The sequence below is a fragment of the Pristis pectinata genome, chromosome 1 (genome assembly GCF_009764475.1).
Source record: "Pristis pectinata isolate sPriPec2 chromosome 1, sPriPec2.1.pri, whole genome shotgun sequence".
Taxonomy (NCBI): domain Eukaryota; kingdom Metazoa; phylum Chordata; class Chondrichthyes; order Rhinopristiformes; family Pristidae; genus Pristis; species Pristis pectinata.
The window spans coordinates 45,708,134-45,733,545 of NC_067405.1; the positions used below are offsets into that span (position 1 = coordinate 45,708,134).

Sequence of the window (25,412 nt, forward strand, 5' to 3'; positions counted from 1 at the left end):
GTCACCTCACTACAGGAAGGATGTGGATGCCATAGAAAGGGTGCAGAGGAGATTTACAAGGATGCTGCCTGGAATGCAGGGAATGCCTTATGAAAGCAGGTTGAGGGAACACGGCCTTTTCTCCTTGGAGCGACGGAGGATGAGAGAGGACCTGATAGAGGTATATAAGATGATGAGAGGCATTGATCGGGTAAATAGTCAGAGGTTTTTCCCCAGGGCTGATATCGTTGCCACAAGAGGACATAGGTTTGAGGTGCTGGGGGGCAGATATACAGGAGATGTCAGGGGTACGTTTTTTTTATTCAGAGAGTGGTGAGTGCGTGGAACGGGCTACCAGCAACAGTGGTGGAGGCAGATATGATAGGGTCTTTTAAAAGACTTGGATAGGTACATGGAGCTGAAAAAAATAGAGGGTTATGGGTAAGCCTAGTAATTTCTAAGATAGGGACATGTTCGGCATAGCTTTGTGGGCCAAAGGGCCTGAATTGTGCTGTAGGTTTTCAATGTTCTATGTCCCTAATAAGTACTTTGCATATGTATTCACCAAGGAGAAGGAAATGGATGATGCTGATATTCTTGGGCATGATGATGTTCAGGAGGAGGTGGTGTGTATATTGAGAAACATTAAGGTGGACGTCCTCAGGGCCTGATGGACTCTATCCTAGGATACTGAGGGAGGCAAGGGAGGAGATTGCTGTGGCCTTTATATCCTCTTTAGCCACAGAAGACTGGAGAATAGCCACTGTTGTCTCTGTTTAAGAAAGGCAACAGGTCCAAAACAGGAAATTATTGGCTGATGAGCCTTACGTTAGTGGTAGGGAAATTATTGAAGAAGATTCTGAGGGAAAGAATTTACTCGTATTTGGAAAAGTATGGACTAGTCAGGAAAGTCAGCAGGGAAGTGCTGTCACACAAATTTGAATGTGTTTTTTGAGGAAGTGACAAAGATGATTGACAAGGGTAGGGCAGTACATGTTGTCTATATGGACTTTAGTAAAGCATTTGACAAGGTCTTCATGGTTGGCTGGTCCAGAAGATTAAGTCACATGGGGTCCATTGTGAGTTGGTAAGTTGGATGCAAAATTGTCTTGGTCATGGAACAGAGGGTGGAGGTGAAGGGGTGTTTCTCTGACCAGTGATGTTGTGCAAGAATCAACGCTGGGACCATTGTTGTTTGTGACATATAGAAACGATCTGAATGAAAATGAAATAACAAGGAAGGTTGTCAAATGATACAGCAGGATACAGAGCAGTTGGAAATTTGAGCAAAGAAATGGCAGATGGAATTTAATCTGGGCAAGTGTGAGGTATTGCATTTTGTGAGGTCAAATGTAAGAGAAAAGTATACAGTAAATGGCTGGACCCTTGGGAGTACTGATGTACAGAGGGATCTTGGGATGCAAGTCCATAGCTCCAAAGTGGCAACAGAAGGGCAGAGGGTAATAAAGCAGGTGTAGGGCATGCTTGCCTTCATCAGTCAGGATACTGAGTACAGAAATCAGGGAGTCATGTTGCAGCTGTACAAAGCTTTAGTTAGGCTACATTTAGAGTATTGTGAATAGTTCTGGTCACCATACGAAAGGAAGGGTGTGGAGGATTTGGAGAGGGCTCAGAAGAGATTCACCAGGATGTTGCCTGGACTGGAGTGTATTAGCTATAAGGAGAGGTTGGACAAAGTTGGATTGTTTTCTCTGGAGCGTTGGAGGCTGAGGGGCAACCTGAGAGAAGTATACAAAATTATGAGGCATAGATAAGGTACAGCATCAGAGTCCTTTTCCCCAGGGTGAAAATCTCAAATATTAGAAGGCATAGGTTTAGAATGAGAGGGGAAAAGTTTAGAGGAGCTGAGCTCATTCTTTTACACAGAGTAGTTGGTGCCTGGAACATGCTGCCAGGGGAGGTGAGAGAAGCAGATACAATAGTGACATTTAAGAGGCATTTAGACAGACACATGAACAGGCTGGGAATAGAAGGATACGGACCATGTGCAGGCAGATGGGACTAGTTTACGTTGGCATCATGGTTGGAACAGACATGGTGGGCAGAAGGGCCTGTTCCTGCACTGTCCTGTTCTGTTATTTATGTTTCCTGCCAAAATGGACAACTTCACATTTTCCCACAATACAGTCTATTTGCCAGATCTTTGGCAACTCACTTCCTTACCTGTATGTCTTTGTAGCCTCATTATGTCCTCCTCAAAACTTGCTTTTACTATAGTATCTTCCTGCATAATCTATTTTAAGCTTGTACAAAAGCATAATAGCAATTCTACTTGCATGGAACATAATAAGCAGTTAAAATTCAATGATCTTTTCATTAGTTTTGCTGATTTAAACAAACTACACCCAAAAAAACCAGCAGAAAATCCTGATACACATATTCTCTTCTCCTTGGGCAGTCCCTTGAAATCAAAGAGGACTTACTTCCACTCTAGTTTTGTAGGTTCAGAGGTGGTTGATAGGATCGTGTGGGAACCTTAGATTCTTCCATTGAGGGGGCAAGTGGTGGCTATTGGGATGGGCAGATGGATAGTTTGTGAGGTGGTCCATTCCATCCATCACCTATGTGGAGCCTCTGTGTGTTCCTCTTGAACAGCCTTGAGGTTCAGCACACAATCTTGAGTGCCTCCTTTGCATGTTGACTGGTCATGGACCATAGATTTGCCAGGGGTCAGTGAGGATATTGCACTTCTTCAAGGCTTTGAACACAAGCCCAAACCATTTCCTTTGTCTACTTGGTAATGTCTTCCTATGATGGAGCTTGAGACAGAGTGGCTGTTTTGGAGTGTTGGGTATTTGAGTGACTTGGCTTCTCCAACATAGTTAGTGTAATTAGGGTCTCAGTACCAGGGATGTTGGCCTGGGTGAGATTACAGACATTGGTTCACTTATCCTTCCAGTGGTATTTTTCCAGTGCCTTGAAATGTCTGCTGTAGGTAGGGCAGGCCCCAGAAGCACAGAAGGCGGCAGGACTGTCTGGTAGACACTCTCACATGTGCCCATTAATATGATACACATTTGCAAAAACACATAAAATTAATAAAAACACTCAAAATGTTAATATTTTTTAAAAAATACCAACAAAGAACATAATACAAAACTATTGAATTCATTGAAATTAATTACCATTCTCTCTACAGCTGTTCCTTCCCATTGAAATCAATAGACTGCTGTATTCTCACCAAGCAGATTTCCCAGTCCAGGTAGGGTTAAGATAAGGAAGTTTGCGCTTTCCACAAGGAACCAAACAGCACAGCTTGTGTCTTGGGATTGCTGTAATAGCTGAGTGGAAGGTTCTGCAGTCGAGTGAACTTGCTTCCACCCAGTCACCCGGTGAGACCCAATGCAGACTGGGTGACGACTTCGTCGAGCACCTTTGCTCCGTCCACCGTAAAAGCCAGGATCTCCCGGTGGCCAGCCACTTCCACACTGACATCTCTATCCACAGCCTCCTCTACTGCAACGTTGAGGCCAGACGCAGGTTGGAGGAACAAAGCCTCATATTCTGCCTTGGTAGTCTCCAAACTGAAGGCCTCAACATCCATTTCTCTAACTTCCGGTAACCTTCCCATCTTCTTCCCCCCTTTATTTTCCCTCATTCCTGCGGCCCCCCACCCGTTCTCCTTCCCCCCCCCCACCCCCGCCCTGCCCACCACCTTCCCTTTATTCTACAGTCTACTGTCCTCTCCTACAGGATTCCTTCTTTTCAGCCCTTTGCCTGTTCTACCTATCACCTCTCAGCTTCTTACATCACTCCCTTTCATCCCCCTTCCCCCACCCACCTACACCCCCCCCCCCTCACCTGGACTCACCTAAAACCTGCCAGCTTGTGCTCCTCCCCCTCCCCTGAGGAGCTTCTGCTCTCTTCCTTTCCAGTCCTGATGAAGGGTCCCAACCTGAAATGTTGACTTTATTTCCCTCCATAGATGCTGCATTTTGTGTGCGTTGCTCCAGATTCCAGCATCTGCAGAATCTCATGTTTCCACCGGGTTACCTTAGTTAAAATTGGCAGTTCCAAGTGAAACTCATGACCTTTTTAAGCAGAAAACCCAATTGCCAGCCTTGTCTGATTGTGATAATTCATTAAATCGAATCCAGCGAGGTAGTCTCAGCAGTGAATAGGTCTATGGATGCACAGGAAAGAGCTCTGCCCGCAAAATGCCATGGATAGCTGGTAACTGGGACAGTGCTTTGCTAGCTATCAAATCCATTTGTACTTATGATAGCTTTAAAAGTTTCCAACTTTTAAAGATATTTGAAACCTATTAAAATTGATGTAAACTTTTTAAAAAGTTGATTTTTAAATTAAGTTAACCAAAACCATCGAATAGTGCAAATAATTAAAAGCAACACCAATGCTTGTCTCCTAAATCTTTGCCCCAAATACCCATTGAAATTAATGGGGTCTTGGAACCTATGCCAGATCTAATTTGGCACAGGATCTGAGAGACAATTCCCCAGGGTAATACTGAGGAATCTGTGCAAAACTGGGCTCTGCCACCGAATCCATGTGAAGTCCAGCGGGAAAGAACTGAAAAATGCAGCTTTCCTTATCTTCCACAAGTCTGGGACATTTCAAGTTGGGTAGAGCACGCACAATGTCTGAATCTACTGCTGTGTAAACAACTAAACACTTGCAGTTCTGGTGCAATTTTGGTGTTCACACACTCACAACTAGCTTTTGTTGACAGAAACATCCAAGTTGCTCCATTGTGCATACCACAAGTTCTATATTATGACCCAAATGATATTTCAGATGCTAACATCTTAACTATTTTATTTTCAGCTACAAAATTATCTTGGATATACAGTACATAGTGTGTTTAACAACATTAAAACCACAGGAAATATAAAAGGTATCAAGAACATCACATGATCAAACTTGTAAGCAAATATACTGATTTTAAAAGATTTAAAAGGAAGATGTGTATTGAAATGTTATTTCTAAAAAATATTGTTAATGGCATCTAATCACATCCAGTTTCATGAAGCAACATAGAACAAGTAAACGTACCTGGAAGATGTTGGACAGATCTCGTAAGTTAAAAATATAATGGAACCTGATTGCTGTAGGTAGGAAGATTTGGCTCACTTTTTGATGAAGACAGATAGAAGCCCGAACAACAGTATTAACAATTTTCATTACATTGTAACTGAAATTGTTTTCTTGAAAGTAAGTATTAAGAATACTACTGTATATCGTAGCCAAAGAATCTATTCCTGGTAAATTTACTGCAAAAACTGAGAAGTGCCTCTGCAAAACAGGAAAATATGAAATCAAAATCCAGGATTATTGAACTTTTTCAACACAAAATGAAAGCAGACAACTAAAGGAAAAAAAGTTTTTATTAATTTCAAATTCTCATAAAACACATGGCTGACTTGTATTGCATGAGAACTTCAAAATTGTTCCTGTAATGAACAACTCAGGAGGCAAGAATGGATAAGTAACAAAAAGAATTAAAGTGGCAAGCTGAATCCAAATGAAAAGATGCGAGTGTGAGGAATTCAATTAATTTTAGAATTGTCTACAGTGGTAATACATATAGTCTTGTGTGTTCTGTTTAATGAGTTCTCTCTTAATTAGTATTCTTCCATTTAGAGAGACTTCATGTTTCTTTAAAGAATCCAGCAATGTCAATGCTTTGTCTTTAATATGCTATTACCATTTTACCATTGTAAGGTCTTATAGTACACATCTGTAGTGTCTGTGGGTCTCTTTGTATTGGTGCAAGCAATAACGATTCGACAGGTTGAACTATAAACAGAACATTCTTTAAGATAATGAACTTCCAACTACACAAGTATCAATCACACATGATTCAACCATTTCTTAAAAGTGCCATACACATACTATATTAAAAAAATACATTGTTCCCTTAAACCATCCAATGAATGAACCCATTTACACACAAGAATTTACAGTAGATTAACTATTTACATTAATAACCAGTTCTAAATTCAAATTCATTCAATTGCTCAGTCCCCTCCTTCACTGCAAGCTGAACCTATCACCTCTGAAAATGTTATGAGCTGTCTACAAAGCCCTTACCACAATATAATAAAGCTAAGTAAAAACTACAACAGGTACAATTCTACAGTGTGTTTTTGGTACTCTATCACGTACCATGAAGTCAAAAAAAAACTTTGGTCTCTATCACAATCTTGCCTTTAATTTGATGCCATCATGACCCTCCTCCTCTGTCCATTCTTAAACAATGCTTCTCTCCTATTTCCCTATTGAAATTTTGCTGTGGATCCACTCACTGCTTCTGCGAGTAAACTCCAGCTACAGTCATATTGTGATGGGGCCACAATATACTGAGAGGACACAAGATTCACTGGCTGCATGGGGCTTAATCTTTCATTGCCCAGATCACGAACAAAACTGCTGGATTTTTGCTTATCACTTCTTTCACAGTCAAATTATTTTCAGTCTGAAGTCCCAAGCCACACTTATCAGGCACGTAAGCTGAATGATGGGAGCTAGCATCCACTCTCTCTTCAAACCCTTTCACTTGCTCAGGCCTAGCTCTTGTTTTCACCCACTTTGTAATCAACCTCCTTTGCATCCAAACTTCAGAGTGTAGACACCCCTCTGGTTTTGAGGCTACCAATACTGTCACCACTCCTGAAGTTTTGGTTGGATTTAGCCCATTCTCAATCACAGCTGGTGATCACCTTCATTTCTTTCCCCTCCTTCTCCCAACTGCTGTTATGTATGTTAATGTCCATCTTCCTTTGCATCAGAACTTGCCCCTTACGTGTAACAAGTATTCTCAAATTTTGCCGTTTGTGTCATGCATTTTGAATATATTGTCCACACTGTGAATTGACCATCAACCGCTGTACCATGGCTCCACTCTAGTGCTGATTCCACAGTCAATTCATTCTCAGATTCAACAAATTCAGCACCCTCAGATCCTAAGCCAACATGACATCCAGGAATTTCATTGCCTATAGCATCGTTGAAGATTTCCTCAAGGTCAAGCAGCATCATTGTGTGGCAGAATCTTGTCAAAAAATGCTTTGCAACTATTCCCTGGATTGTCCTCTCTGCTCCAGGCCTCCATCAGTTTATTATTAGTTGCTGAGTAGCTTGAGCCTCCTTTTGAGCAGCAGCTTCTCCCTTACTACCTCTACCAATGACTGAGAACTGAAGGGTCTTCAGCCTGACACATTAACTTTGTTTTTCATTCCACACATGCTGACCAACCTAATAAGTGTTTGTCAAGCCACATCCCAAACTTGACTCCAATGTTGTGCCAAAGGCAATAAACCCTCCACTAAACAACAGTGTCTAGTACTGCAATGTATACTCATATCTGCCCCCCCCCCAGGTGAAGATGCTTAATGCAAGCATCCCTACTTACAGTGCTATATATATTTCAGATATAAACTGCTGATGAATCTGCAAGATGAAAAGGGGTGAAATATATTCAAGATTCCAAAAAAAACCCAATTGCAAAGATCACTGATGCCTTTGCTAGTGAGGCAACTGATGTGAGAATAACACTCAACACAACAACCTGAATTTATATAAGATTTTTAAAGTAAAATATTCCAAGGCATTTCAGAGATGTGTTATTACACATAGTTTAATAATAAAACTGCATAAGGTGACACCAGGGCAGAAGTATAGTTCAATAGGAACTTCTAGGTTTTTGGGAATGCCCTAGAAGAGGAAAGAGGTTGAGATACAGAGGTTTAATGAGGGAGTTCCAAAGAAAAAGTCCTTGACAGCTGAAGGCATGGTCTCCAGTCATAATTACCAAAATTGGAATGGTTAAGAGACCAGAATCAGAGGAGTACAGATATTGTGTAAAGTTGTCAGGCAGTAAAAGATCATAGAAGTGAAGACAAAAATCAAGAACCTTAAAACAAGCCCAATACTTAACAGGAGAGCATTGTAAATTAGTCAGAAAGCAAAGCAGAGCAGGACTTGTTGAGAATTAGGATTCAAGCAGAAAGTTTTGCAGGACCATGTTAATGAACAATAGAAGTGTGAAGCCAGCCAAGAGTGCTGAAAGAATCAGAGTTAAAAGATAACAAAAGCATGGATTTGGGTTTTAACAAATGAGCTGGGTCTAGGGGAGGAAATCAAGAGATGTTGTGGAGATAGAAATAGATAGCTTTTACTATGATAGATTATTCACCAGTGGATCAAAAATGACACCCAAGTTGTGATCTGCCTTACTCAGTGTCAGACTCTTTCCAATAAGAGGGATGGAGTTGGCTGTTAGGGAAAGGGTAATATCTCCAGTCTTCTCAATGATCAGTTGGGGGAAATTTGTTTATCCATTAATAACAGTCTGTCAATTTAAGCAAAGTGACGAGGTTGATTGAGGTGGTGAGGAACTACAGCTGGACAGAATCAGTTTTCTCACCGAAAACTGTGTTTTCAGATGTTTTTTCTCAGAGGCAACAGGTAGTCATAACTAGGATTAGGTCAAGCATACGTTCATGGGGATAGCGGAGATTAATGGTTCAAGAACTATTTCAAATAATTCTCTGGCTGTGACTGGATAGATAACAATGGAACAAGATTGGTGTTCTGCCCAGCTAGATGGGCAGGAGAGGCACCGGGGGAATATGTTGTGATCATCCACATAAACACTGCAGACAAGTCAGAAAGTATGGTGGTTAAATAGTACATCATTTATGACTTTGAAATGTCAATGATGTGATAAGAGCAAAATCATGATTCAAAGGATTCAAATTTGACATTGTTGAAAAAAATGGGTCCAGATTTGCAAGAGTCAAACTCCTCACTATTTTCCATGTATGGTGTAATGGATGACATTGTTCCATTCTGGATTTTCTTTTAAGTGAGTGCAATTTGATGTGTGGTGTTCCAACATTCTATTTGGCCAGATATGCATCGATGGCTACGTCATTTACATTAGTGATAGACAAATTAGAAACATTTATGGAACCTTGGAATTTAGATTCAAAGATGAAGCTATGGTCAGTTAAATTTACTTGGAAAAATTATAAGTGCCTGTGATAATGATGCTCCATCTGTAAGATTTATCTGCCATTATATTGTCATGAACATCCAGCAGTAAACTCAAAGTCTGAAGTCAAAGACACTACCAAAGAACCACCAAAATTCCATAGATGATACTTCAGAATAGTTGTTATGAATAAATAGGCTCATACTTTTGGGTGAAAATTTGCTTTCACAACTTCTAGCTATCAAAGTTTACAGGTTTCAATCTGTAAATTGAGTTCACAGTAAGTTGAGCTGTGATGTGGCTGAACACATTGAACCTTCTCAGTGCATAGCTAATTTTCTGACTCCTTAAGATTTTAAGCAGTTGAACAACTTGTTAGCTGTGTAAATATATGAATTTTATATGGGTCAATAGCAATTTGCCCATTTCTGTAAACTGTGAATAAAGTATTCATGCTCAATGCCATGGCCAACAGAAACCCCTTGAACTGTAAGGGAAACTTTGCTACAAAGGTACAGACTGGACAGTCTTTGGATCCCCAAGACAGAGAGCTGTAGCCAACAGCAGTGCTTTGTTTCCCACTAGGGAAGCATTTAGTAATTGGGTTATTTTCAATCACCCAAAGATTCACTGCATACGAAGGGCATTCATTATAAGTCACATACCGTTAGAATGGTACAAATTAATGAAATTAAGTTATTGCTAGTAATTGTTCTTTTATTGTAGAGAACATCAAACATCAGCTATAAAAATACTCAAACAAAATATCACAAATACACAAGTAATTACTGTATGATCTGAAATTTATCTGGAATAAAGGAATTTTGTTTGAAGTCAGAATAGAACATTGGAATAACAAAACAGATTACAGGTTCACTGAGGCTGTTAACACAGTTAAACTACACTTAAGTACAGTTTTAATTACCACACCAGAAAAAGGAAGATGCACATCATGGAGACGGTACAAAGACTTAAACTACTGACCTAAATGATAAAAAGTGATGTGTAAAGGAGGTTAGACCAAAGAGCAAACATTTGAAATTGTGAAATTGCAACTAATACAGGAGATGAAAAGTAAATTATTTTCCATATTTAGAACAGCCTGGTAAACAAGGCACATACATTGCTGGAATGTAGGCTAAATTTTTCAGAATGCTAAAAGAAAGGGCCATGAGGAACCAGTGACTTTCCTTTCTCCTTTATTTTTCTTATGTTCTAATGCAAGCAGAATTATCCTGAAAACTACTACCTTCAGCAGAGGATAGTCTTACCTGAAGACGCATATTTATGGAGAAACTGCCAGCTGCAGGATTCATGCAAGTGATGTATTGGCAATTATGAATTTCTTTCAGAACTAACTTCTGTCTGTCATACCTAATGACAAAAAGAAACAACAGTCAGTCAAGTACTTGGCATTTTACACATTTCCCACATTTTTCCTGTATTGTTTAGGACTGTACTTTTCTGGGTTCATCCACTTTTCTGGTGATGACATTTAGTAAGTATTCCTTTTCCACAGTTGACAGAAATGAGTAAAATACTGTGTATCTATTAAAATCCTTACCTTAATACAGCTAACACGTTATTCAATTGCTTAAGGTCAGAAATGTGCCCACTTATGCATTGACGATGTTCATTTTATTCAGCCACATCACAGCTCATCTTACTGTAAACTCATTTTACAGATTAATGTTTGTCAATTTAGATGGCTAAAGATTGAGTAAAGCTAATTCTGACGCTAAAGTATGAGCCCATTTATTGATAGCAATTATTAGAATTCTGAAAGTATCATCTGTCAAATTTTGAAGCAACTGTTCTTCCTAAGTAGCTGCTCAATGTCGAAGATGACTTGCTTCCATTTCAGATCAGTGGGTTCTGAAGTGAGTGATGAGGTCAACAGACTCTGTCACAAGTGGGATAGGCAGGAGGTAAGGTACAACAGGCATGAAGGTGGGTACTGTGGGAGGTGGCAAGTTCCTTCTGCCATTTACGCCAGGCTTCCGTGTGCTTATGACAAATGCACTCATAAATTCTCAACACCATCCTGAACGTTCTTTTCTTAACTTGAGGCTAGGGATTCCCAGAAGTGGGTGGAGATGATACACTTTTAAGGAAGCCTTGCGAATATCCCAATCATTTCCTCTGTCCACCTGGTAATCTCTTCTTATGACAGAACTCATGTCTGTTTTGGGAGTCTCATGTCGAGCATAGGAGTTAAGTGGCCATCCCATTAGAACCAACTGATGACTGTTAAGATCGCACAGTCAGGAGAATTAGACTAGGTGAAGATGCTTTATTTTGTTAGACCAACCAACACAATGTTATCAATGGGCATTTTTGTTTCATATGTCCTTTACGTAATAAGAGCAGCTAAAAAAGCACTATTGATGCTGCAAATCTGGGTTAAGAACAGAAAGTGTTAGAAATACTTAACAGGTCAGACACTAGCTGTTGAGAAACAACATTAACATTTTGATCCTTGGACTGAGATAAGTTAGTGATAAGCAAGAGTTAATATTCAGACAAACAGGGCAACAGTAGAGAAGATCTGTGAAAGAATAAGATGCAGGAGAAATTAAATGACAAGAAGAGATTATAATACACTGTGAGAAAGGATGGTCATCATACACGAAACAAAAGATAAGCCTGAAAATAGCCAGAATGGAAGCAGCAAAATCATTATCTGAGATGAGAAAAGAAACCGCAAGGACTGGGAATTCTCATCATCAGCAACTGCCGAATCCAGAACATTACATATGTCATGTCAGAAGATGGGGAGCAGTTGTTCAAGTTAACATTTAGGTTCACTGGATACAGATGGGTACAGAGGGGTCAAAGCAAGCAAGGGATGAAGAATTAAAGTGACAGGTAACAGGAAAATTGGTGTCATGCTCAATGAACAGAGCTGTCAAGAACCTGGAAGAATGGAATTTTACAGGAAGCAGGATGGGCAAAGCATATTCAAGATAGTTATGGGAATCTGTGGGCTTATAATTAGATATTAGCCAATCCCCTTTAATAAAGATTTTAAAAGTGAAGGCAGGAAAGGGAAGAGCCTGAGATGGACCATGTAAAGGTGAAAGAGGGGTGGGGAAATTTGAAGAGTTGAAGAAACTGTACAAGTTCAGAGTGAGAACAGGAAGCAGCAGAGATACAGATACCGATGTAATGCAAAAAGAATTGATAGAAAAGACTGGAGCAGGGTAAAAAAAAAATGCTCTACATATCCCACAAAGATGCAGGCATTGCTAGGACCTGTAAGTGGTTTTCATAGCAACACCCTTCACCTGGAGGAAGAACATGCAATCAAAGGAGATGGCATTCAATGTAATAACATTCAGACAGGTGGAGAAGGATGATAGTAGGAAGGGCAGTTGGGCCTCCATTTATTGAAACATTCCATACACCTTTCTTCAAGCACCAAACTTTTAAAATTCACACCATAATTGTTCCTTCTTTATACAGTTATCAGTATCACCATAAATAAAATAAAATAACAGGTGAAACATACCAGTGGCCATAATCCAGATGTTGCCTGATTAGAGTATGTGGTTGGACTGTACCATAGGCATCCACTTCAGGCATATTAAGATCATCAATAAAATAAATCAGCCTTTTTGTGCCTTCAGGAGCATAATTTCTTCCAGCCTTTTTTTCTAAAGGTTTCTCAAGAACCCCTGTGTTAATTAAAAAAACTGCATGACAATGATTTCTTCAGAGTGATCAAATTTGAAGAACTTTTCAATATACACAACATAATTAATGTTATATAAAAAAAGCAAATTGAACTATGGGCCCATTTAAGTTATGAAACAAATAATTTTCTGACATCCCTATACATTAAATCATTAAAAAAATACAATAGGCCTTTGATGATCATGTACCCAGCTGATGCAGTCTGCTATGAATTAGTTTAGAGGACGAATCCCCATCTCTGCTGGGACTTGTATGGAGGCTTCTTCCAGAAAGTGAGCCGTTGATGTCACAATAACTCTTAGTTACAGCCACATTCAGCACATTGGAACTGAACCAGGAATAAAGGGTGGCCTGCATGCACAATCACTGTATTCCAGAAGTGAAAACAGGAGGTTAATTACTGTTTCCAGGAATCAGTCAATAGCACCTGATCCTTTGCAATGTAAAATTTATCTTCCCTAAAGGTATGCATTGACAGTCATGTGTTGCCCATCCCAGTCTGGAGCAGTAAGATTGATAGTAAAGGTAATGTCAGAGCAGATATTACAAATATTTTTCAACCAATGTAATACATTAACCACATGAATCAAATTATATTACCATTCAAGGGACAGGATTGTGACAACAATGTATTTATGAATTAGAATTTCTTGTTGATACATAAAGATATACAGAATCAAGATTAGTTATTGCAAGTTATACAATCTGATAGTAATCTGTTAGATCTCAAGTGGGGATACATGTAATTCTAGAGGTCACTGTAATCGATAATTGAAATGTGGCAATGAGGCAGGTCATTTAAAGCATTTGGTAACTGACTACTCAATTTTTAGAGCTTCTGCATGCATGCTGGGATAAGAGTCCTTGATAGCAGGGTGAAGACAGGGGTCAGACTTGGATGCAAAAATAGACATATGCCAATTTATATAACCTCACTTACAATAATTAATTTGCATTATTTTTTGATGTTGGAAGTGTACATTGCAAAATAGTATCAGATCAAGATCACAGATGGTGGCTTTTAAAGTTACACTACAACCTTGTCATCAATTGACTCCAGGTATTTGGTTGACAAGTTGAATAAACTATCAGTCTGAGATGTATTATAAATTAACAGGTGGCTTATTTCACAATGAGCATTGCAGATTTACAATCTATCCTGCATAATATTTACATCAAAAATTGATAAATCTAATTGCTTTGAACTATTTAACAAAACTAGAATCTTGTATATGGTTCATTAGCTGTTATCTGTCCAACACATGGAATCAAACTTGTCTTCTCTGCTTGGACTGAATAGAGGCAGACAGGTAAGCAGACTAATATGATGCTATATTTGGAAAAAAACCCTGGCCACAAATGTCCATCAAGAGAACTACAAGGTAGCTTGTCACAACCCTACTTACAACTCTGACCCACATTTCACTTCAAGTATAGCTGCCAATCAAAAATTACTACCCTGAAGTTTTCAAGTGCAACGGGCAGTTGCATTGATTTGTCCCAAATACACCAAATAAACTGCCAGACGGACACCTATTCACACACATTGGCTGCAATCAATCATGCATATCAAACCTCCAAAATTGCATATGCCTCCATATGTTATGCAGGAATGCAAATTTTAGCCAGAAAGTAACAGTTTAATTTTAGGAATTTCAGGGAAAGCTGGCATTAACTGAACTTAACCCTGTGTGCTTTGTTACAACAAAGTAACTCAAATCAGTTGTCTAACAGAGACAAAAATAAAATTTTCTAAATTCCACAACTAAATTGTACAATTACCATTAAAGCAAGCCAGGAAGTACTTACGCTGAAGCATGGCTGAGGTTGTATAGTAGTTAAAAGGAACTTTAGTTACAGTATAATTTTCGGTTAGCTTTGAAGTTTCCTCTGATACAAGAATAGTCTTTCCGACCCCTGCATTCCCAACCAACATCACTGGTTTTCCTTTTTCCACAAGTAAATCAATGAAATATTTCAGGCCAACAGTTTCTTGAGTATGAACAAGCACATCCTATTTACAGAAATAGAAAAACATACATCTGAAATGTTGTAGTGGTGATATTATCATAAAGCATTAATTATTACAATAGTTCTTACAACTGCATGTTTCCTGCCTATTAGTAAATAATATACATTTCTAAAGCATTGTTTCTCATTTTCAGATTGCGCCAGAGTACCACTTTCATTTTGAAATCCCAAATTGCAAAAAATGTCTCATGTAGAGTAAATTAAATAAAGACCCAGATATCTTAATTGATTAGTGTTGATTGTGGATATTGGGGAAATACTCTAATTTTTATTTAAATAGGAGGTATAAGGCCTGATGTTCACCTGGAACAAGCTGACAAGGTCCAAATTTGATGTCCATCTCAAACGACAGCATATTGCACAATACAGTCTTTCTTCAATACTCCAATGAAGTGTCAGCCTAGACTACGTGCAAGCCTTCAGATTTATAGGGACATGTTGCCAGATTTATTTATTAATTGCAAATCCCAAAATTGGATCTTTCTTAAACTTTAGGAAAAAGCACCAATTTCAAAATGTATCATAATAGAATTCTACAGGAAGCATGAATAGGAATTTATAACAAAGTCTTTTATGAGTGTTTTAAATCAACATCTTTAAAAAATGTTGTACAAGATATCATAGTATATCAGACACATTTGTGTGGACTACTGCAGTTCATTTTAGTGAATTCAGAAACATATTTTAAACATGCAAGTAAACAGCAATGCTTTTGTTAAAAATCAAAAGTGTAATGAAATGCAATTAATACCCATGTAGCTGAACACTTTCTATATAATGGAGGTGGAAGACATTAATTTTAACATTGATAGAATATCATTTGAAAATTCTTTGCAAAATACATTTTAAGCAAGAGACCTTTATGTAGTAAATTTGAAAACAAGTGCAATTACCAAATAAAAAGACAAAATTGCAAAATTGTGTTTACTGATATGCTTCTGTCAATAATATCAGGGCTGATTAGGCAGAAAATATATAGCTTTCAGCAAAGTTTATCTTGTAATTTACATAGATAAGCTATTTCAAAACTGCTGCAAATTACATTATTTATCTTTGTTTGGTTACAATATGATCAAAGTTGTTGGGCAGATCTTACCACCAACAAAGTGGCCTGGACCTTGCCGTTCCTACAATTCTTTTCACCCACTGTAATAATAATTATGAAGGTTAGTTGAAACAACACGAGTTTCTGTAATATTCGAAAAATAAAACTAATCGTCAGTGCAGTGCAGATGGACATACTAAAGGCAGTGCTTAAGACAGTAAGTCTCCCAAAGCAAAAACTGCTATTTTACATTATATGTTACAAAGTTTCTTTTTAAATTACCATCTTTTATTTATTCTAATGAAGAGCATTAGCAATGAAGTCTTGCACAGAGGTAAGCATTGATCACATCATTAATCACACATCATGGACAGTCACAAATCAAGTTCTAACAGCAAGCAGTGAATCAGAGGCAATGAAGCATAAACTCCTTCACAATTTATGATCTCTCAAATTGCATCTTTTCAACCATTAAATTGCAAGATACCATAAATTTTTATCTTCTTCACTTCAGTCACATTATTGATTCTGCCTGGTGGAATATAGAAAAGCACTAAATCTACAGTGTTGAATTAAATTCGAGTCCTTTCTCAGAAAAGTAACTAAAGAGAAAGATCAAGGCTGTTAATTCACACTTACGAACAAATGATGGAAACATTAAAATTTAAATATACAGCAGGGATTTGAAAGAGCCATATCAATACCAGTCCTAGTCACCATCAACCTTGAATTTTTAAACTATCTGTACTTTGTTCCACTGAATTTTGAGTCCAACCACATTAAAGCAACATCCAATTTGGTGACATTTAGTTGGCTGAAAGCCGGTTATGTACCACTTAATTCCTGTTTGAAACAAAAGTAATTCCATTCTGTATGAATGTCTTTTCACTTGCAAGTGTGCTCTGGAACCTGTTCTGATATATCCTACCTGTAGAGGGGCATCTGGTTCCATTTCAGAAGTTGGGACTTTATCTGTCCATGGAGCAAACTTTTTAGTATCACAGTCAATATAATAATCAAAGACCGTCCCTTGGGATGGGAATTTAATGGTTCTCATCTCTTTGGTCCACCATCTACTAAATTCAACTCGGTAATCAACAAGCTAGTAAAAGAAAAGCCACAATCAGCTTTTATATTACATTATTGGGAGGTCATTAAATACAAAAACTTAAGTCAAAATAAGAACCTAGCACATAAAATAGGAAAAGTGGGCCACACAGCCTATCAAGAATGACTTGCCTTTCCAATATGAATCTGTCTGATCATGTACCTTGTCCACTTGCCCACCCAGTCCCAAGTCCCATGACTCTCAACAATAATCTATTGCCACCCCAGCCTTGAATATACTCAAGGAATCAGAACCCAAAACCCTCTTTGGTAGAATTTCAAAGATTCACAACCCCCAAAGGAATTACTTCTTCTCTCAGTCCTTATTGTGTGACCATCATCATGATATTATGTTCCCTAGTTCAAGACTCTCCAAAAGAAATATCTGCTCACCAACTACCCCAAGTTCCTCTAAGAATCTTTTGTTTCAAGGAAATTACCTTTCATTCCTCTAAGCTCCAGTGAGAATGGAACCATCCTATTTGAACATCCCTCACAGGATTGTCCCAGGAATCAATAACAGAATAAACAAGTTTTCTCTCTTCACCACTTTTATAAACTTGTATTTATCTCCTATAATTTTCTTGGTCTCTCGAGAGCAAAGATGACTTGCTTCCATTCCACTTCTGTGGGTTCTGAGCTGAATAATGAGGCCAGGGTGGGAACTACAAACTCGTCCACAGATGGGAGAAGAAATACCTGATCAGGAAGGCGAGTGGATAGTTTGTGAAGTGGTGTGCGCATTACACCATTTCACATTGAGTTTCCACATGTTCTTAGTGGCATCCTAAATGCTCCATCTCCACTTTGAAAGTCATAGGCCAAGGATTCCCAAGTGTCAGTGGGGATGCTGCATTTCTCCAACAAGGCTTTGGGGATATCCTTGAATCATTTTTCTCTGTCCACCTTGTAACCTCTTCCCATGACAAAACTTGAAATAATGTATTTTGACAGGCTGGTGTTGGGCATGAGAATGATATGGCCTGACTAAAGGGCTGCAATGTGGGGATGTTGGCCTGGAAGAGGATGTTGATGATGGTTTACTTGTCACACCAGTGATTTGGAGGATTTTGCGGAGACAGTCTTGGTGGCATCACTCTAGTGCCACAAGTGTCAACTGTAGGTTGTCCAAGTCTCAGAAGTATATAAGAGGACATAGTTCACTGCTGCCTGGCGGATCATGAGATTTGTGCCAGATTTTTGTTCTTTATACAGCCATTTCTTCAGTCAGCCAAAGGCTGAGCTCATGCATTGAAGGCAAAGGTGAACTTCCTCATTGATGTCTCCTTTGCTGAAAGGTGGCTCCTGAGATATGGGAAGTGGTTTACTTTTTCCTGGGTCTCATTTTGACCCTTTACTGGTGTGGATGGGGGCTTGAGGGGTCGGGTGGTCAGTGTGGTAAAATGATGGCAAGTTGGTGGAAGATTTATTTTTACCAATATTCAGTGCAAGGCCTATCCTTTTGTATGTTTCAGTAAGTTAACGATGTGGATCTTGGCCTCTGTACATGTGCAAGTACAAGCATGGTCTGTACATAGCACTACAGAGTTTGGAGTGACTTTGGTTTTGAAATGGAGGCAGTGTAGGTTGTAAAATTTCACATTGGTCCTGTAGATTAATGCCATTCCACTCCAGTTTTTCAAGAGACAAGAAGCACATGAAAGATTTTTTTAATAAGTATCAGAACTAACACAGCCACCAGTCTGCACCGAAACTTGCTCAGATCACAGCTTGCATGCTATCATAAAGCAGAGATAAGATGAAGATAAATTTCTCCAAGTCAAATTTGAGGGTGCTCCATAGGCCCTTGTGGTTAAAGGAATCAAGCGAGGCAGAAAAAGGCTATGAATAATGGTCGATGCTGCTTTCTACGTTTCTCTTGGAGTGTTGTATGATGAAGAACATATTCACTGTGCCTCTTAATTGGACAGAATCAATAATGCATTTCAGGGAGCAGCTCTTCAGCCACTGTGAGGAGGTAGTTGAGGAGGATGCTGGTGACCACTTTCCCTGTGCCAGGTAGCAGGGAGACACTCAAGTAGTTATCTTCTTTCTTGAAAAAGGCCCAGAGTATGACATCCGAGGTCCCTTAACATATTCTTCACTTCCCAGATATGGGCAACAAGATTGTGGATTTGTGACTAAAGTTCCTCATCAGTCGAGTTTTAGAATTTCACCAGGGATACTTTCTGCTCCTGAGGCCTTGTTATTCTTTTAATTGGCAGAAAGATTTTTTGACCTTGTTGGTTTAATGTGTTGGCAAGGTTGGACCCAAAAGGTTGCTGAGAGATGGGGTTAAGGGCACCCATGTCAAGGACCGAATCACACAGGTGGAGGTTTTCAGTGTGTTCCTTCCAATGGACATTGACCGCCTCTGTTCTCGATATTTTCTCCTTTGTTTTTAGGTGTTAGTGGGGTGGGACCTTGGATGTTTGGATTGAAACAAACAGCATCAACAGAAATATTGATGAAAACATTACAGGGTCAAAGTTCTAAGGACAGTGCAAAGGTAGCTCTTCTTTGATGATACCACATAGACAACTTGTCAACCTTCAGCCAGGAAGACCCAGACAGTCCCCATGGTGCCCGGACTGCTCTGAGGTTCACCATAATTTTCACCATGAAGATTCTCCTGGTTTTTCTTCCAAGAACCATCAGAACTGGTTTGATGAAAATGACCAGAAGATCCGGGAGTTAGTTACAAATGCAAGGCATTTTTGGATTTGTAGCTCCAGGGAAAAGCAACAGCTCTACAGGGAACTAAAGACTGAGATTCAGCAAAAAAGAAACCCATGACTTAAAAACATCTGGTAGGTGGAAAGAGTGCACAAGGCCCAGCTACTAGCTGATAGACATGATGTGCACGGGTTCTTCAGCACTGTCAAGGTCATCTCTTATTATTTGATAACAGTGCTCCACCAGACACAATCCTGCAATTAAGATACTTAGACATTAAACAAATGCACAAGTTACCTTAAAATAGTTTTCTTTGTTAATAATCCTCAGCTAGTCTAAATTTCTAGTCAGCCTAAAAATGTCATTGGTAGATATCAATGATTATTTAGATATCTAGTTTATGTTCAAAATCACTGGCCAATTTTTTGAAGATTTTTTTCTTATAGTTCTCTACTTATTAAGTGCCTTTTTTGTTTAACTGCTCCAATAAAAAACAAGTTTCAAATAAAAAGAAAAATGACTGAAACTTACTTGATCTTGTAATAGTGCTCCACCAAAAGCCCAGACACAAGCAAACACAAAGTACATCTCATAGATCTCACGTGGAGCGTCTGGGGGAGTATTTTTTGGTGTTAATAAGCAGTCTAATAAAGAACATAAGGTCTACAAGAGAAGAAAATGTTTTGTGAAACAATCAAAAACTTTAAAACATATAGATATAAATCAAGACTGACACAAGTCAAGTGGGCTCCTTCAATGACATAACTTTCAAGATTAAAAAATATACTATTCAAAAGAACTTTAACAATTGAAAGTGGTGATAATAACCCAGATGCTACAATATTCTCATCAAAATCATTAAATTACAAACAAAATCATTAAATCAAAAATGCTTTGTACCTGTACAATACTGTTTTCAGGAGTTTGAGTAATAGTTTTAAGATTACAACGCACTTGTTCCAGACAAATAGGAACATACTTCTCAAACAGAATAGTAAGATTTGCCCGCTCTGACTGGGCTTCATGAGCGTCAATCCAGCTAGTGACATATCTACAAAGGAATGAAAAGTGATAGCATATATAACTAAAAGTGCAGGTGACCCCACGTTACTGGGTGGATCATAGAATATAGAACATTACAGCACAGTACAGGCCCTTCAGCCCACGATGTTGTGCCAACATTTTATCCTGCTCTAAGATCTATCTAACACTTCCCTCCCACATAGCCCTCCATTTCTCTATCATTCATGTGTCTAAGAGTCTCTTAAATGTCACTAATGTATCTGCCCCCACAACCTCTGCCGACAGTGTGCTCCACGCACCCACCACTCTGTGTAAAAAACTTACCCCTGACATCCCCCTTATACCTTCCTCCAATCACCTTAAAATTATGTTCCCTCGTGTTAGCCATTTTCACCCTGGGCAAAAGTATCGATCCACTCGATCATCTTGTACACCTCTATCAAGTCACCTCTCATCCTCCTTCTCTCCAAAGAGAAAAGCCCTGAGCTCGCTCAACCTATCCTCATAAGACATGCCATCTAATCCAGGCAGCATCCTGATAAATCTCCTCTGCAGCCTCTCTAAAGCTTCCACATCTTCTTATAATGAGGTGACCAGAACTGAACACAATACTCCAAGTATGGTCTAACCAGAGTTCTATACCGCTGCAACATTACCTCGCGGCTCTTGAACTCAATACCCCGATTAATGAAGGCCACACACCGTACGCCTTCTTAACAACCCTATTGACCTGCGCAGAAACCTTGAGGGATCTATGGATGTGGACCCCAAGATCCCTCTGTTCCTCCACACTGCTAAGAGTCTTGCCATTAACCTTGTATTCTGCCTTCAAATTCGATCTCCCAAAGTGTATCACTTCACACTTTTCCGGGTTGAACTCCATCTGCCACTTCTCAGCCCAGGTTTGCATTCTATCAATATCCTGTTGTAATCTACAGCAACCTTTTACACTATCCACAACACCACCAAACTTTGTATCATCAGCAAACTTACTAACCCATCCTTCCACATCCTCATCCAAGTCATTTATGAAAATCACAAAGAGCAGGGGTCCCAGAACAGAACCCTGCAGAACACCACTAATCAACGACCTCCAGACAGAATACGTTCCATCTACCACCACGTCTTCCGTGAGCGAGCCAATTCTGAATCCACACAGCCAAGTTTCCCTGGATCCCATGCCTCCTGACTTTCTGAATGAGCCTTCCATGAGGAACCTTATCAAATGCCTTACTAAAATCCATGCACACCACATCCACAGCTCTACCTTCATCAACGTGCTTTGTCAAATCCTCAGAGAATTCAATCAGGTTCGTGAGGCATGACCTACCCCTCACAAAGCCATGCTGACTGTCCCTCATCAGCCTATGCTTCTCCAAATGCCCATAAGTACTGTCTCTAAGAATCTTCTCCAGTAATTTGCCCACCACTGAATTAAGACTCACTGGTCTGTAATTCCCAGAGTTATCCCTACTCCCTTTCTTAAACAAAGGAACAACATTTGCCACCCTTCATGTTCATGTTCCCAGAAAATGGGCCATATTGCGATTTGTTGTAACACAGAGCCACATCATCTGAATATGTGTCAAGAAAACGAGAGCTGAAAAAAAAATGTTGATTCATTTACTTTTTTCACATAAATTCTGAGAGAGTGAATTTTATTCCATCTTTCAGATTTTTGGGTCATGATTTGTGAATTCTGTAATGGTGTGTTTTTGTAATCTGAACAGGTTTTAGAAAAGTGAGACAGCTAAGCTATTCCAGAGAAAACATTTTTTTAAAAAATCTGCAGATAGTGGAAATCTGAAATACAAACAGGAAACAATGAAAATATCAGACAGCATCTGTGGAAGAAGAAACGGAACGAATGTTTCAGGTTGAAATTCTGACAAAGGGTTTTTAACCTGAAACGTTAATTCTGTTTCTTTTTCCAGAGATACTGTTTGACCTGGTGAGTATTTCCAGTACTTTGTTTTAATTCAAAGTGAAGTTCAAATCCACAAGCTACTTACGGACTCCATCCTAAATCCTGTGGATTGACATATATTATGCCAGCCCTGGACACTGTAGCAGGAGTTGCTGCATGTAGATGACTGATTTCAAATAATAACCTCATGGATGGTGTCAAAGATATACGCTCATTGCTTGCTAAAGTCAGTACCTGGGGACAGAGAAAAAAATTACATTGGATAATGTTAGATTAGCAGTTCAACATCTCAATGCTTAGCCTTGAATGTATCAAAATATGTTGCAAGGTAACAATAACAACTTCTTATTTACAACTTTAATGTTGCAAAAATATCCCAAAGCACTTTGCAGGAGTGTTACCAAATAAATTAATGATAGAGTCACCTATGCAGTATTAGGGCAAATGGCCTAAATCTTCAAAGAGTTAAATTTTAAGTTAAGGAGCAACATCACAGGCAAGCAAGATAGCAACGTGGAAAGGATTAGGGAGGGAATCCTGTAGTTCATTACTTCGATAGCTGAAGGCATAACTATGATACATGATACAAGTTAGTTCTGGAATGAGCATAGATATTTCAGATGGTTATAGGGACAGAGCAAACTAACATAGAGTGGGGTTGTGAAAGGATTCAAAAAGTTGAGAATTTTAATTGAAAACAAAGGTAAGAATTTTAAAAGTCAATACTTGCTTAACTGGGAGCCAATATAGGTCAGCAAGCTTTATGGGTGAATGGGATGATACAAGACTGGACACGAGCAGGAGAAACTCGAATGACCTGAAATTAATGAAGAGTAGACTACAGTCAATTGATTGGGCTTGCATTGAACTATCAAGTCCAGAGCTAACAGAGGCATGGAAGAGGGTCTCAGGAGATGAGCTGCAAATGGGGCAGAATTGGGCAAATGTTACAAAGGTAGAAATAACCAACGTGAAAAAGACATTAAATTTTTATTTAAGGATACCCTTGAGCTAGTAGGTAGCATAACCAATTTAATAAATTTAAAATTGGTTTAAGAAACTTCTAATTTTCCATTAGGCTGGATGAAAAATGTAATGTTGCTTGTTAAAAGTTGAGTATAGAATCAAAAGCTCATTCCTTCTGAAAATAATTTGTACAATATTATCAAAAGGATACAGTGGTGTATTTCCTTATTTTGAAAATTTGGAATTCAATTTGGAATACTTTACTGAAGCTTAAAATGTTGGCTTAGACTTGGTTGATTGTTATTTTTCTGCCTTCAGTGTATCCAGGACCTTCACACCCCATCTCACTTTCTCACTTGTACAAGTTGATCTTGATGGCTCTCATTTTCCTGTTCGTCACAATCCCAAAGCCTGTTTCCAAAACCCTCTTCATCAACGTTCTCAGATACTATGCTACTACCATTAACCAAAACCACATGAATGGTCCTGTCATCAAAAGTCCTGGAACTTCTGCTCCCACACCACCCCACTCTCACCCATATCACCCTCAATCTTTGGATATTGCCAAACCAATATCCTCTCAGTTCTATTCCACAATCTCACCCTGATCCCAGTCCTGCAATATCCCATCCCTCCAAAAACCCTCAGCTCATGGCCTCCTCCAGCAACCCAGGAAATCCAGATCTCTACTTATCCCAGCTGCAGCTCTAACCAGTCTGGCCTGATCTCTAATTCATAACCATGTCCTGAAATCTCTAACCAGCTCTCTCACCTCATCTCCTACCAAATGAAAATTTTAAAATCCCTACTAAGTACATCAAACATTGTTGGTTTCTTGCGACTTGGTATAATGGAGGGGATGTCAAATGTTGATGACACGATTATTGCAATAATACAAGTAACCAAGGATAAACTCTCTGAAGGACAATAATTGATGCAGTAATATATTTATTTCTAACAGAAACTTGGCTGAAATAACAAAAGTACCATGGTCAATAACAAGAAATTAAACCAATATATAGATGTTATCAAATTAAGATCAAGGGATTTCAAAACTGCACTCCTTCCATCATTATTATTTGGTGAATACTTAAATGCAAACGTTCGCGGCATTTTGTCAAGAATTCTGGTATTCCTTTTGCAATCGACTCATTCCAAGCTCCTCAAAACTTGCAACATTTTTTGCACTTTCTAACTCTTAGCAGGTATCTTAGAATCATAGACATTTACAGCACAGAAGTCCATGTCAGCCAAGAATGGAGTGACATACATTACTCCCACTTCCCAACTCTTGCTCTGTAGCCTAGTAGGTACCCAGAATGTGCCCTTGATGAAGAGTGCCAACTAGGAGTAATATAATCAAGAGACATCCCTGCATCTGCAAACTTATTCTTATTTGCGTAACCTTCTTCAAAATGTATGAATAACTCTATGACCTTCCATGCATTTGCATTCATAAGGGAACAACTGGAACCAGCACACTAACACTGGTATGGGCGGTGGATTACCGTGAGGGCAAATCTCATTGATATCACCTAACTTACCCTTCTTGGTACTCAAGTTGTCAATAAAACACCAAGACCAGAGCACATTTCTTGGTACTCAAGTTGTCAATGAAACACCAAGACCAGAGCACATGAAAGTAGGAACATTGAATTCAATCTTGCAGGCAGTTTCATACCAGCACATTTGAATAATACAGCTTGCTGAAGAGCATCTTGAAGCTGGCATGTTACTTTCATCTTGTAACAATAGATATCCCTGAAATTGTTAAAGGGGCAAGATGAACAGACAGGTAGTTAGGGGAGGGGATAAGTGTAATTCATTTTTTTAACTAAATGTCTTTCAACTGTTTTAAAATGTCTATGACATTGTTATTTGAAAAGATAACAGCTGAAATGAGGAGCACAGAAAGCAATCAATGGCACTTGGTCTAAGAGAATGCACAGTAGGCATTGTTGGTCTTAAAGGCAGAGTGAGAAAAC

At 39.0% G+C, this 25,412-nt stretch overlaps 1 protein-coding gene across 1 annotated transcript in view; it reads right to left on the minus strand.

Moving 5' to 3' along the window:
• Positions 1-25,412, minus strand: part of dnah9l (dynein, axonemal, heavy polypeptide 9 like) — a 242,026-nt gene that overhangs the window by 102,097 nt on the left and 114,517 nt on the right. The window contains exons 41-48 of the mRNA XM_052029683.1: positions 22,547-22,695; positions 20,412-20,562; positions 20,043-20,174; positions 16,657-16,830; positions 14,462-14,666; positions 12,468-12,633; positions 10,228-10,330; positions 5,014-5,253 (exon numbers count right to left, since the gene is read on the minus strand). Coding sequence (XP_051885643.1) covers positions 5,014-5,253; positions 10,228-10,330; positions 12,468-12,633; positions 14,462-14,666; positions 16,657-16,830; positions 20,043-20,174; positions 20,412-20,562; positions 22,547-22,695 — 1,320 coding nt within the window. The remainder of the gene's footprint in view (positions 1-5,013; positions 5,254-10,227; positions 10,331-12,467; positions 12,634-14,461; positions 14,667-16,656; positions 16,831-20,042; positions 20,175-20,411; positions 20,563-22,546; positions 22,696-25,412) is intronic.